Here is a 13,634-nt window from a genome sequence, read left to right as displayed (position 1 = left end):
CCCCGTCACGTGCAGGAGGCCACGCCCCCGTGCGTCAGGGGGCGGGCGGGCAGCTCGGCTCCGGGCCCCGGGGGAGCTCGGGAGCGAAGCGCTGCGCACCGGAAGTCCGGAAGTGGCCCTCTGACGGAGTCGCCAGCGGGTTCTGTGCTGCCTGAGGGCTGCGGGCTGCGGGCTGCGCAGTGCAGGGCAGACGTCAGGGCCGCGGGCAGCTGGGGCTGCATACTTTTCTTTTTTTTTTTTTTTTTTGGTGTTTTTGAAACAGGGTCTCGCTGTGCAATTCACGCTGGCCTTGAGTTCACTTTGTAGTCCAGGCTGGTCTTGAACTTGCAATGATCTTCCTGCCTCAGCCTCCCGAGTGCTGATACTTTTAAACCTCTCTCCGTGGCTGCTGGAGTTTGCTCTGCAGTTCTGGGCCCACCCCTTTGTAGCCCAGATCCCGGTCACCGCCACCTACGGGGGTCTGTGTTTGAGCCAGACCACCTGGTGCAGGCCCAGCGACCCTACCACATCCACCCTGCGCCCCAGCTGTGAGCCTTCCGCTCCTCCCCTAGGGGCATTCTTCTTGCCCAGAGAGTCGGAGCTTCTCCCTCACTAGAGAATGCTGAACCCAAAAAGCGTGACGTCGCCAGGCAGGGTAGCGCAGCGCTTGCTGGTAATCGAAGGAGGATTACCGCGAGTTTGAGCTCAACCTGGGCTACATAGTGAATTCAAACCCCCACCCCCCGAACTGCATGGCAAGACCCTGTCTCAAAAAAAAAAGTCAGTTCAGGGAGTTAGACCTGTAGGGTATCAAGCAGAGGCAACTGTCACGCCACAGTACAGTTAGATTTCTACAATCTGGGCTCGGAGACAACAAGAGGAAGCACAAAAAACATTATTCTCAAAATAAAAGAATTACAGGGGCTGGGGATTTAGCTCAGCGGCAAAGCACCTGCCTGGCAAGCGCAAGGTCGTGAGTTCGGTTCCCGGTACCGGAGAAAAAAAAAAAAAAAAAAAAGAATTACATAAGCCACTCAAAGGTACAGTTGGTCCTGAGGGTGCACGGGCGAGCAGGAGGATTAATACTCCTGGGAATGTAGTGGAGCAATCCGAAAAAAAGGCAGAAGATTTACAAATGAGCTTCCTGCAGGCTGTGCAGACTGCAGGTAGACCATCGCAGGTCCCCACGCTCTGTGCAATGAAAAGAGAATAGAAAGTAGTCCCCACAGCTGCAACTAGGTGGCATCACACCAACCAGCTCTGGGGGGACCCGGCCAGGAGCTCAAGGTCAGCAAGGGCAGGCCTCAGCTGGGCAGGGACCCTGGGGTGGGCACGCAGCCCTGCTGTAAGATGGGGCCCCAGCTACTAGTTCCCTCTGTTCACGTGGTTACCGTGGGTGGGAGGACTGGGCCGATTTTCTGCAGTCTGCATTTCACAGCTTCCGGCTTCTTGGCAGCTGTTGTAACCCCGAAGCCAGAGGACAGCCCCTCAGAGTGGGGACAGTGCAGCTCAGTAAGCCACTGGCCAAGTCAAGGTTTTTTTTGTAATAACAGCAGAGTGAATCCAGAGCTATATCACCAGCCCTTTCTTATTTTTGAGACAAGGTTTTGCTAAATTGCTCAGGTGTTATAGTCAGGGGTTTACAAGGGGAACACGCTTTTAATACGGGGCACAAAATTTGTAAGATTATAACAGTCACCCAAAGAGTCAAATACAAAGACAGTGCAGGAGATCTGTCCACACACTGAAGACCCAAAGGAATCCAGCCGAGGGCCTGGATCCCATGGCAATGTCCTGTCTGAGTCCAGCTGAAGACCTACAGCCCATAGCAATGCCTCCCACGAGTCCAGCTGGAGGCCAAGAGGCCAGGACAATGCCTCATGCAGGCCTGTCTCACAGATCTGTGCTGGGAAGGCCCCAAGGTCAGTGGTGGAAGCTAGAAAGTCTGTGCCAGCGGGATGAAGGATCTGTGCTAGCAGGCTGAGGGGTCTGCGCTGGAGCCAGGAAGCGACACTTAAAGTAAGAACCAGAGCTCCCCAGAAAAGTACCACAGCCATCCTCAGCAACAGTGAGGTCCCGAGCTCCTCCGATGACAACAGCTGAGTTTCTATCAAGAAAGCCAGTGCGACAAGCTTCTCCAGGAGTCTGAGCAGTGCAACATCTTCCCCCTCTGGAGTCAGGAAGCGATGCTCAGAGTGAGGACCAGAGCTCCCCCCAAGTGAACCGCAGCCATCCTGAGTGACAGTAAGGTCCTGAGCTCCTTCGGTGATGAGAACAGCCAAGTTCATCAGGAAAACCAGCATGACAAGCTTCTCCAACAGAACCAACAGCTCCGGGAGAAAACAACAGCTCACAACAGCTTCTAAACTTCTTCCTCTCCAGTTCTGCCTCTTATGCTGCCTGCAACAACCCTCAGGTGGGCCTCCCACACCCGGCACCAGGCTGGTGCAGTTCAGCTGGATGTTACAAGTTGACCACCGGTTGTCAATCCACCACACCAGGCTAGGCTTGAACTTGCAATCCTTCTGCCTCAGCCTACCAGGGTGCTGAGATCCCAGGCTTGCACCACCATGCCCAGCTGCATTGGGGTTTTTCAGTGAAAATATGGGTTATTTTCTTAAAATCTGACTTTCTCCTAGGGAGAACCAAAATAAAATCCGGCATCATGGAGCCTGCATTCCCTCTTGACAACAATAGGTCAGAACAGGGCAAAAGCTGGCTGTGAGGAGGGCACAGACTATCCACCCACAGGACCCATGCCTGACCACGCAACTCCTGCAGCCAGTTTTGTTACCTGTGTGGTTCAAGTCGACACCTGAGTTTGTAAATCTCAGTTTAGACGGTGCCATCTCTGGGAATTAGTTTGGGGCGTGCATGGATGTGTGTGTGTGTGTGTGTATGGTTAACTTCTGGGCCAGCTCACATCGGACTATACACACTGCAGTTCCTTCAGTCAGAGGCACCACACTTGGCATGGCGGGGTACCTGTGCCCACCGGGTGCTTGGTGGGACTTGGGACCTCAAGGGTCTCCACCGCCTAGCCAGGGCCTTGCCTGTGCTCTGACATCCCAACCCCAGTGGAACATTGGGGTCCCCAGAACCAGGTGCTGGGGGTGCCACTCAGAGATAGGGTGCTGCCTGCCACGTGTGGGGCCCCAGCTGTGCTCCCCCACACTGCAGAACTGGGTGTCACAGAGCACAGGAGGTGACGCTTGCAGAGAGGGGCGTATCAGTCCCATTGGAGCACTGAGCTTGGGAGGACCGAGGACAGAATGGGCAGAGCACTTGTGAGTCCTGCGTGGCCGGTCCCAGCCGGGGACAGGGCCCAGAGCTGGGGCTGGGGAGCCCAAAAGCCTGATTCCTGGGGGGAAGATAACCGTCACCTCCCCTGACCCCTTCCAGCGGTTCTGTGCCTCCTTGAGGGACACAGAGAGGAGCCAGGTCCTGCCCCCTCAGGGTCCCGTGACGCCCGGGGAGACCTGGAGGAGCTGGTGGGGCGTGGGGCTGGAGCTGCAGCTCTGTGAGTGCCGAGCATGGGGCCAGTGTCGCGGCCACAGCCCAGTGCCCAGTAAGGGCTTTGGTGGCCCTGCACGCTGGCTGCTGTACCAGCTCTCCCTGGGGAGGACACAGGGACAGTGACACGTCAAAGGTAGGAGAATCCGGCACAGTGCTGGAGGCAGCCAGGAGGTGGCCCAGGTGGGAGCGGGTGCAGGAGAAAGGTGGCCAGGGGCAGGACGGGGCCACACAGGGTCAACTGGTCCCCTCTCACCCTGGGGACCTCAGGTTTCACCCAGCTTCCGTGCAGGGCCGGCGGGGCTCTGGCGAGGCCGCAGGGTAGAGAGAAAGGAGCCCGGGAGGCTGAGGACTCGGGCACCTCTCAGGCTGGCCTGGCACTGCCCCGGCTCCGTCTCACCCGCCCAGCTCCGCTGGCGCCTGCCTGCCCAGCCTTCTCCTGCCCCAGAAACTCGATGCCTCCCCGGGCGTCTCCAGGCTCCCGGGTGTGGAGCCTGTGACCGACATCGGCTCCGGGAGCCCAGCCCTGCATCCGTCTCATCCCCGGCCACCTCCTTCTCCCCGCATATCTGACCCCAGTGACCTTTCATCCCTGATGAATAGTGGGATGGTACCAGGGCCTGGTGCGAGCCTGGCTGTCCCAGAGAATGCCAACCTTGAAACCAGACCGTTCCCACGCCAGGGAGAAAAAGCTGTTCGCATCTCCAGCCACCCACATCAGGAGGGACTCGAGCTCACACCTGGGCATGTGCTGCCTTTGGGACTTAGAGTAGACCTGGCCATGGTGGGGTCCAGCGAGGGTCTCCACGGTGTCCTGTACCCCCAGCCCCAGCTAAGCCAGCTCTGACTGGTGACATCCCTCTGAATGACAAAAAATGTAGGACTGTGCAGTGCCCAAAGGGCCAGGGACCACAATGGCAGAGGCATAGGGAAGTTCCTGGGAAAGGTGAGACCAGCTTGGAGGTGGCCAGGCTCAGGCTCCCTGGAAAATCTTTTTCTTTCTTTCTTTCTCTTTTCTTTCTTTCTTCCTTTCTTTCTTTCTTTCTTTCTTTCTTTCTTTCTTTCTTTCTTTCTTTCTTTCTTTCTTTCTTTCTTTCTTTCTTTCTCTTTCCTTCCTTCCTTCCTTCCTTTCTTTCTTTTTTTGAAACAGGGTCTCTAGATGTAGCGCAGGTTGGCTTGAAACTCCAGACAAGCCTCCTGTCTCAGCCTCCCAAGTGCTAGGATTACAGGTGCACATCACCACACCCGCCAGTGGTGGAATATCTGGCAGAGAGGAGCATAGGACATTCTGTAGGAAGACTGGGCTCCCAGAGAGATCTGCTGCCTCCCAGTCGGGCACTGGCTGCCATGGGGCTTCTGTCTACCATGTGCCACACACACACACACACACACACACACACACACACACGCGCGCGCCCTCAACACCTCCTGGGATGAGGCAGCAAGGGCAGGAGAAGGGGCGAGGCGGCATCCCTGGAGTGCAGGGCTGCCACAGCCCCAGGAGCAGGTCTCAGCTAGCTGTCTGAATCTTCCCAGGAGCCGTGTCACCTTGTCATCCTGTCACTCTCCTCACGGGCCTGTCTGTCGCAGACCATGAAACCCCAGCAGGTGCTGTTGGAGGTAGAGGCCATAAGCTGGGGCGGCCCAGACCTCCCCTATGGCAGCTCAGGGCGCTGGCAGCTAAGAGATGAGGCGCCCTCTGGGTCTCAGGGTGCGGGCTCCTGAGCCCCTACGTGCGCACCACCGCCCCCAGGCCCGTGGGAAGCGGAGGAAGAGCCAGGAGGGCCCCCAGCCAGGGAGCATGCGCAGGAATCGGTAACCCGGGCTCCGGATCTGACCGCATTGCGGGAAACCCAGGGGACGGCGCTGTGCCGGGCTGCGTCCTGACCATTGTGTGTTAGACAAAGAAGCCCCGAGCCCGGGGCAGCGCTGCAGTGCACGCGCCTGGTTTGGATCCTGACTTTGTTTTAATATCGGATCTGTTCTCATCATCAAGCGATTTGAGAGGAATTGGCATTCTGTTTTCTGAGTATTCAATTACATTGAGGAGTTATTGCTGAATATCTTTTGGGCTATGACAATAGTAATACTATTTTTTATGTCTGTGTACATGTACTCAACATGCAAAACACGCATGTATCTGGAAATTATATTATTATAAATGTGTATATACATGTACATGTATGTGTGTGGATATATTCCTACTTACATATTTACTTATGAGTCTCTGTGTGTGTGTGTGTGTGTGTGTGTGTGTGTTATGGGGGACTGAACCCAAGGTCTTTGCACAGAGCGGGTTTTTTTGTTTTGTTTTGTTTTTTGAAACAGTGTCTCACGATGTAGCCCAGGTTGGCCTCGAACTCATGGTGATCCTCCTGCCTCAGCCTCCTGGTTGCTGGGATGACAGATGTGCACCACCACACCAAGCTGGTGTTTTGTTTTTGTTTTTGAGACAGAGTCTCATTAAATCACTAGGTTGCCCACTCTGGACTCAAACTTGAGATCCTCCTGTCTCAGCCTCCCAGAGTGCTGGAATTACAGGTGTGCACCACCATGCTTGGCTGGGTCTTTAGCTTTTAGATACACACTGAAATATTTGGGGATGAAATCATATTGGCTAAATCCCAACATCGGAGATTCTCTTCAGAATGACATAGGAAGGATCAGTAGAGGTGGCCACAGTCTGGATAGGGGACTGGTTCAGGTGACCATCGTTGAGTAAGTGTTAGGGGCTCACAAGGTGCATTATGCTCTTCGTTTTTTTTTTTTTTTTTTTTTTTGTCTTTTGAGGCAGGGTCTCACTATGCAGTTCAGGCTGACCTTGAGCTCACTTTGTAGCCCAGGCCGGTTTTGAACTTGCAATGATCCTCCTGCCTCAGCTTCCCGAGTGCTGGGATTACAGGCATGCGCCACCACGCCTGGCTCTCCTGTCTATTTTTGCATGTTCTGCATTCTTCATGATAAAAATAAAAACAGAACCACGACGTGGAGGCGGGGTGGGGTGGCATGGGGGCCCCATGGGGAACCGCTGGGGCAAGGCACCGCAGCGTGACGCCGTGCTGGGCTATCTGGGTACCAAGATGCCTCAGGCTCGGTTCCCTCAGGGGGGCCTTGGCTCAGCCACCAGAGAGCCGCCGCAGTAGTGGGCAATCCCTGCTCGGCCCGGGGACAGAGGTGGTGGCCATTGGATCTGGGAGGGCTGGACACGAGGTGGCTCAGGAGGCACCAGGCAGGGGAAGCCACAGCACGAGGTAGCCAGAAAGCAGCCTCCCGGTGAATCCCTGCTGGAATCTAGGGCGCTCACCTTCGCTTTGCAAATCAGGGTTCTTTTGTGTTCTTCCTGGGTGACCTCGGGAAGCTACTTAACCTCTCTGATCCTGTTTACTCTGCGGACACTGGGCTCCCCTCTGGAGAGTTGTAGGCTTGGAGGCAAAGACACCCGCCGAGCACTCAGCGGGTGTCTTCACTATTCTGAACACCAGGTTCAGGGAGGAAGCTGCCCTCCCTCGGCCAGTGACATGAAGACAGCAGCCACGAACAGGAGAGCACCCTGCTTCTTTAATTAAAAGATAAAAAGCTGTTTCTCTACAGCAGCGAGCAGGCGCAGATGCATAACAGTTGCTGAGCCACGCATGGTGGCGCACGCTTGTAATCCCAGCATTGGGGAGGCTGAGGCAGGAGGATCGTTGCGAGTTCGAGGCCAGCCTGGGTTACAAAGTGGGCTCAAGGCCAGCCTGAACTGCACAGCGAGACCCTGTCTCAAAAAGACCAAAAAAAAAAAAAGTTGCTGAGCAAGGGACAAAGACGAAGCTCCCGGACCTCGTGAGGGGGAAAGCGTGCTTGGCCACTCAGGCCAACGGGTCAGCTGCAGGCTCAGCTCCAGAACCTCTGCCGTCCCTCACAGGTGGCTCTGGAACTGGAGGTTGGAAGAGGTGAAAGGCCAGCAGGTGGGGCCACCCAGGCCCCACCCACTGCGGGGACAGTGCGCCTTTCCCTTGTGGGCCAAGGCTAAGGGACCACTTCCTCTTTCTTCTCTCGAGCCCGGAGCCAGGCCTGCTGGGCCCTCAGCAAGGACGCAAGCAGACTCCAGGATGTCCTAGGCCATCTGGGTCCTGCAGCCAGGGTGGCCGCGGGTCTGCACTCAAGAGCTCTCTCCCTCTCTGGGGACAGCAGGGTCTGGAGGCCTTTGGGATGGAATCCACGGATGGGGAGAAGCTGCCCTCTGTGTCTAGCCTGGTGACCGTGTTCGAGGACAGCAGGTACAGGCCCGGGGCGGGAAGGCTCGCTCGGCGGGGACGTGGGGGCCGAGGAGCAGGCGGCTGTGCCCTCGCTGGCTCCTGCCCTGGGCGCCTCCTCCCATCTGAGGTACCCTGAGTACTGCTGGGCTCGGAGCCAGCGGGTTGCGGGTGCAGCGGGTCTGGGGAGACGCTGGATGCGTGTGGGGCGCAAGTGAGCGGCTGGACCCAAGGCTGCGTATGCCGAGGGCCCCACTGCCGCCCCGCCGGGAGTGAAACCGGTGCTTCCGTTCATCACGTCCCCCTGAGGAGGGCGAGCCTGGAATTCCTCACTCAAACCAGGCCACAGCTGACACCGAAAGCAGACGCCGTGGGCATTGGGGCGGGCAGCAAGGCCCCAGCCACGCCGGTTCTGTGTCAGGCGGCGGGACGGCCGGCGGCCGGCGCGCGGGCCGCTGCCCGAGTTCACGCCTGCATCTGTCTGACCATGTAGCAGCCCCACGGGGCTGCCCCGTGTCCAGGCCCACCCTTTGGGCGAGGAAACTGAGGCAGAGAGGAGACGGTGCCCATGCTTTGAGACAAAGCTGAGATTCGTGTCAGGAGCGACAAGGCCGGGTGCGTGGAGGTCACCGGGGGCCCTGGCAGTGTGGCCGTGTGTGTGTGACAGCCACTGAGCAGCCGCTCAAGCCCAGGACTGGGTCAGGGGCTCCGGAAGCGCACTCCGGGGTGCAGACCGCCATTGTCACTCAGCCGCCCGTGCCGCCAGGGGCTGGGGAGGGGCGAAGCTTCTGTCACGGGCAACAGATCCTGGGAGGGGCCTCGAAGCTGCGCTGAGCCGCGCTGAGCACCGGAAGCCTCCTGTGGGGTCCGAGGGGCGCGGCAAGGACCCCGGGAAGGGCGGCTCATCTTCCCAGAACCGGGGGTCTTCGCGGCCAGTCGTCCCGTTCAGCACCAAGGACAGCGCCCGGCGCGGCCATCCCGGCCGCCCACCCAAAGGGAGAGAGTCCATGCCCGAGGACGTGGGCGCCGGGCCTGCCCGTGATGCCCCAGCGCCTGCGCTGATCTGAAACCAGGGCAGAAGCAGAAGCTGGCCCGGTGCTTGAGGGAGACGCAGCGGCCGAAGCCAAATGTAGAACAGAAAGCCGGGGCCTCAGCTTCCCCGTGAGGTGCAGCCCTGGCGCTGCGGAAGCGGGCTCCGGGGTGCTGGGCGGGGCGACAGAGCCCGGGGAAGCGGCCTGGGGCGCCCCAGGGACGGGCACGCGGCTTGGGGAAGTCACTGTGACTCTCGGGACCGCTTCTCCTTCACACGAGCCAGGGGGCGGTTTCACGGCAGGGCTCCGGGACCGCCCACCTGGTCCAATTCCCACCTGTACTGTATCCAGGCTGCAGGTGTCTCACCCCACCTGTGCCTCAGTTTCCGCACTGCAGAATGGGCACAAGGCGAAACTTTCCCTCGGAGTATGGGGCCCTGGACTGGGCTGGGCTGTGTCCCCTGAGGCGGATATGAAGGGCAAAGGTCCCCCTGCAAGACCCTAGCGTTAGCAGCTCTTTAGACTATTCCATGGCCTCCACGTCCCTTGATATACCCATCGCTGATGCAGAAACAAAATCAGAGGTGCGGTCCAAAGAAGGGAGAGATACAGAGGGAGCCACAGCAAAACCCTGTCTGTCCATCCTGTTACGTTGATCCGTGCACATCCATGTTTATGGCAGCACAGTTCAGGATAGCTAAATCTTAGAACTGGCCTGTATGTCCAACAAAGATGGAGGTGGGTGTGCTAACACGCGCCTGTAATCCTAGCACTCAGGAGGCTGAGGCAGGAGGATCGCTGTGAGTTTGAGGCCAGCCTGGATTTTATGTATATATTTTGTCTTTTTGAGACAGAATTTCGCTATGCAGTTCAGGCTGGCCTTGAGCTCACTTTGTAGCCCAGTTTGCCCTCAAACTCACAGTGATCTTCCTGCCTCAGCCTCCCGAGTGCTGGGGTTACAGGCGTGTGCCACTATGCCCAACAAGGCTGCACTTTAAACAGGGAAGTATGCAGTTCCCTTGAGACACGGGCACTGACTCACTTGGAGACTGACGTTCCTCCACGAGGGGTGCTGGGAGGGAGAACCGGGTCCTCCTTGGCAAGTTCTTATAGTGTGCTGGGTGCCCAGGGGCTGCCACCCCCCTGAGGTTCACACCATCACCTCCCCACGGTTCACACCATCACCCCAGCTCCCCACCCAGGCTCTGCTCCTGTGCCTCCTGCTCCTCACCAAGGAGCCCTCAGACCTGCTCTGTTCTCAGGACCCCAGGAGCGGCACCCAGAGTCCGCGGCCCAGGGGACACACAGCATCCACAGGGGCTCAGGCCACCCCTGTCCCCAGGGCCCTGGGAGATGCCCCCCGCAGAGCAGGCCCCGATTTCTCGGCCCAGGACCGTGAGCAGGAGCTACCTGAACTCCCTGAAGGACAAGCTGTCCAGCGGGGCCTGGAGGAGGTCTTGCCAGCCAGGGACCCAGCCTGAGTCGGGGCCGCAGGTACGCGTCCTGTGTGAGCAGAGCTCAGCTGAGAGCTGGACCGGGCCCCTCTAACAGCCCGAGTCTCTGTCTTCTCCCCCTACCTGCCACACTCTTCCCTGGGTCCCTCACTGTGGGAGTTTTTAGACAAGAAATGGGCATTTGAAGACCTGGGTATGAGGGGCTAGGGATTTAGCTCAGTGGCACAGCGCTTGCCTGGCAAGTGCAAGGTCGTGAGTTCGATTCCCGGTACTGGAAGAAAAACAAAACAAATAAAGACCTGGGTATGGTGGCACACACCTCTCTTCCCAGCACTTGGGAGGCTGAGGCAGGATGATCTCTGAGAGTTCAAGGCCAGCCTGGACTACATAGCGAGACCTTGTCTCAAACAACAACAGCAAAAAACCTTGTTCAAGGCCACCAAGGTCGGAATAGTCTGGTTTCTGCTTCTGCCTTATTGGCGGCCAACTTCCCACTGCGCCCTTGTGGACCTCCCTCTATGAATGTGTCCCTGGTCTCTTCCCCTTCTGAGGACAAAATCCTACAGGCTTAAGGTCCACTCTTGTGAGCCCATTTCACCTTAATGACCCCCCCCAGGTACCCCGTTTCTAAGTACAGTTACATTGGAGCTAGGGCTACAGCAAATGCAGGGGCTCCCAATGCGGGCCACTGCAAGGTCACTGTGATGGGGCCACAGCCAGCCGGCGGCCAGGGCTGGAACCCCAGGGCGGCTCAGCTCTCCTGCCTGGGACCTGGGCGGGGAGGCGGGAGGCCCCTGAGGTTCCCCAGCAGGGCCCGAGGGGGCTCCCTGCCCCCAAGCAAGGACAGGTGGCAGCCACTGCCTCTCCAGCTGAGCCCCGGGCAGGAATCCGAGGGCCCCTCTTCCCCGCAGGAGCCAGAGGAGAAGAGGATCGTCCGCGAGCTGCTGGAGACGGAGCAGGCCTACGTGGGCCGCCTGCACCTGCTGGACCAGGCGGGTGCCCGGGAGCCCGGCTCCCGCCAAGCTCTGCCCACCTCCCCGGAGCCGAGTCAGGATCCTGGGTTTGAGCCCAGAGTCTCAGGGTGGGGCAGAATCAGGATCCCAGCCCCCTCCCCCAGGTTCTGGGAGAGCCTCACACACAGCAGAGGGCGCTCCAGCTCACCCTGTACACCTCCCTCTGTCCTGGACCCCTGCACCCTTGGCTAGAGGGCCACCTCCTTGGCAAGGGGGGCAGGGCGGAGCACCCTTCACCGGGCTGCGTGGCCTCCCCAGCGGGCAGCGAATGACCCTGCTGGCGGGCGCAGGTGTTTTTCCAGGAGCTGCTGAGGGAGGCCCGCAGCAGCAAGGCCTTCCCGGAGGACGTGGTCAGGCTCATCTTCTCCAACATCTCCTCCATCTACCAGTTCCACGCCCAGTTCTTCCTCCCGGAGCTGCAGCGTCGCCTAGAGGACTGGTGAGGCTGTGGCAGCACTGGCCAGGCGGCGGGGACAAACCTGGGGCACTGGGCTCCCTGCTGGGGTGGCCACCATGGGCTCTGCCTCTGGATGTGTGGTCCTTTGCACAGCAAGGGGCTTACATGGACAAACCCTGACTGTGACCCAGGCCTGTCATCTGAGCACTCTGGGAGGCTGAAGCAGGAGGGTCCGAACTTTGAGGCTACCCTTGGCAACTTAGTGAGACCCTGTCTCAGAATAAAATTTCAAAGGAGCTGGCAGGGTGTCTGAGAGGTGTTGTTCAGTGGCAGAGCACTTGCTTAGTGTGTGTGAGGCCCTGGGTTCTGTTCTAAGCACTGGAAAATAACAACAGCGCTAGTGAAATTTGCATTGCTCACCAAAGGCTGCTGGGCCTTCAATCAGCACTGTGGGATGAGGCCTCTCGTTGACACGGGAAACCTGTTTTCAGAGGTGGCCGTGGGACAGTCAGTGGTTAATTTACCTGCTTTATATATTTTGCAAGAACACCTGAGGCATCGTTGAAACAGCTACCTGGGGGGTCGACTGCTATGTTCTTTCCATTTGTCATTGCTTAGATCTTCTTATAATAAACTGTTTTAAAAAGAGGGAAAAACACCCCCATGAGATCATCTTCCATCACCTATTTTGTCTTTTTTTTTTTTTTTTTTTTTTTTTTTTTGAGACAAGGTCTTGCTACACGGCTCAGGCTGACCTTGAGCTCACATTGTAGCCCAGGCTGGTTTTGATCTTGAAATGATCCTCCTGCCTCAGCCTCTCGAGTGCTGGGATTACAAGCATGTGCTACCACACCTGGCTCCATCACCTATTTTGACAGGATAGGAGAGTAGGGCACAATCAGACGAAGGGGCTTGCTGAAGGTCACACAGCTATAGTCACCGGTGTGGCTGGGAACGCAGCTTAGGCAGGTCAGCTCTGGGCTGCTTTGTTTCCAGACAGCGTCTAGCTTTGTAGTAGCTCAGGCTGGCCTTGAACTCACTTTGCAGCCCAGGCTGGCCTTGAACTAGCAGCAGTCCTCCTGCCTCAGCCTCCCAAGTGCTGGGATTACAAGTCTGTGACACCACACCTGGTCACCAAGGCTGCTTCCTGCTGGGCTGGGCTGGGCTGGGAGGGGCTCCTAGTCACGGAGGTGGGGATGACGCCCCTCACCCACCTGCTTGGGGATGCAGGGAGCCCAGCCGGCCCCAGCCCGACCTGGGGTCAGAGAGATCACACGCTGAGCCACCCGCTGCCCCGGTCGCGCAGGACGGCCACGCCCCGCATCGGGGACGTGATCCAGAAACTGGCCCCGTTCCTGAAGATGTACGGCGAGTACGTGAAGAACTTCGATCGCGCCGCTGAGCTGCTGGCCGCCTGGGCCGAGAAGTCGCCTCCCTTCCAGGAGGTCATCGCCCGCATCCAGGTGAGGGCGGGAGGCGCGGGTCGGGCCCTGCCCTCGACGGGGCGCCCCAAGCCCCAACCGCCCTGCCCTTGCGTCTCCGCGCTTCGCGCCCCTAGAGCAGCGAAGCCTCGGGCAGCCTGACGCTGCAGCACCACCTGCTGGAGCCGGTGCAGCGCATCCCGCGCTACGAGCTGCTGCTCCGGGAGTACGTGCGCAAGCTGCCGCCCGCGGCCGCCGACAGGCCCGACGCGCGCGGTGAGGACGGGCGCAGAGCGAGGCGGTGGGGCAGTCCGCTGAGGCAGGAGAGTCTCTCCGCGGACAGGACGCACAGGGCGCGAAGCGGGGCTGGCGGCCGCGTCCTGCCAGGAGCAGAAGGGCCCCACTGCACTGGGCGCCGCGACCCCCACCTTCATGCTGTGCGCGCTCGGGGTGTCCTGCGCGAGGCCCAGCAGGAACAGCGGGAGCAGGCCGAGTCCGGCGGCGCGGAGCAGCGGGCGCATGGCTGGGCTGGGCTGGGGCCGGCGGCGGCGCTGCCCTTAAGAGCCGGGCAGGCTGGAGCAGAGTCCTCTC

The 13,634-nt window shown here is 59.0% G+C and overlaps 1 protein-coding gene across 5 annotated transcripts in view; it reads left to right on the top strand.

The window, feature by feature from the left end:
* The first annotated feature begins 7,292 nt into the window (after nt 1–7,292).
* Fgd2 (FYVE, RhoGEF and PH domain containing 2) overlaps nt 7,293–13,634 on the top strand; it is a 12,654-nt gene continuing 6,312 nt past the window's right edge. Inside the window, exons 1-6 of one of the 5 annotated variants that reach the window (XM_005389627.2) lie at nt 7,293–7,751; nt 9,949–10,252; nt 11,124–11,204; nt 11,516–11,664; nt 12,929–13,085; nt 13,181–13,319. In XM_005389627.2, the coding sequence (XP_005389684.1) occupies nt 7,684–7,751; nt 9,949–10,252; nt 11,124–11,204; nt 11,516–11,664; nt 12,929–13,085; nt 13,181–13,319 (898 nt within the window). In that variant the 5' untranslated portion in view covers nt 7,293–7,683. The remainder of the gene's footprint in view (nt 7,752–9,948; nt 10,253–11,123; nt 11,205–11,515; nt 11,665–12,928; nt 13,086–13,180; nt 13,320–13,634) is intronic. The other 4 variants (XM_005389626.2, XM_013516942.1, XM_005389628.2 and 1 more) reach the window with 4 other exon arrangements.

This window comes from Chinchilla lanigera, unplaced genomic scaffold (genome assembly GCF_000276665.1).
Source record: "Chinchilla lanigera isolate Chin_1 unplaced genomic scaffold, ChiLan1.0 scaffold00036, whole genome shotgun sequence".
Classification (NCBI taxonomy): domain Eukaryota; kingdom Metazoa; phylum Chordata; class Mammalia; order Rodentia; family Chinchillidae; genus Chinchilla; species Chinchilla lanigera.
This window is presented reverse-complemented; position numbering and strand designations above follow the sequence as displayed.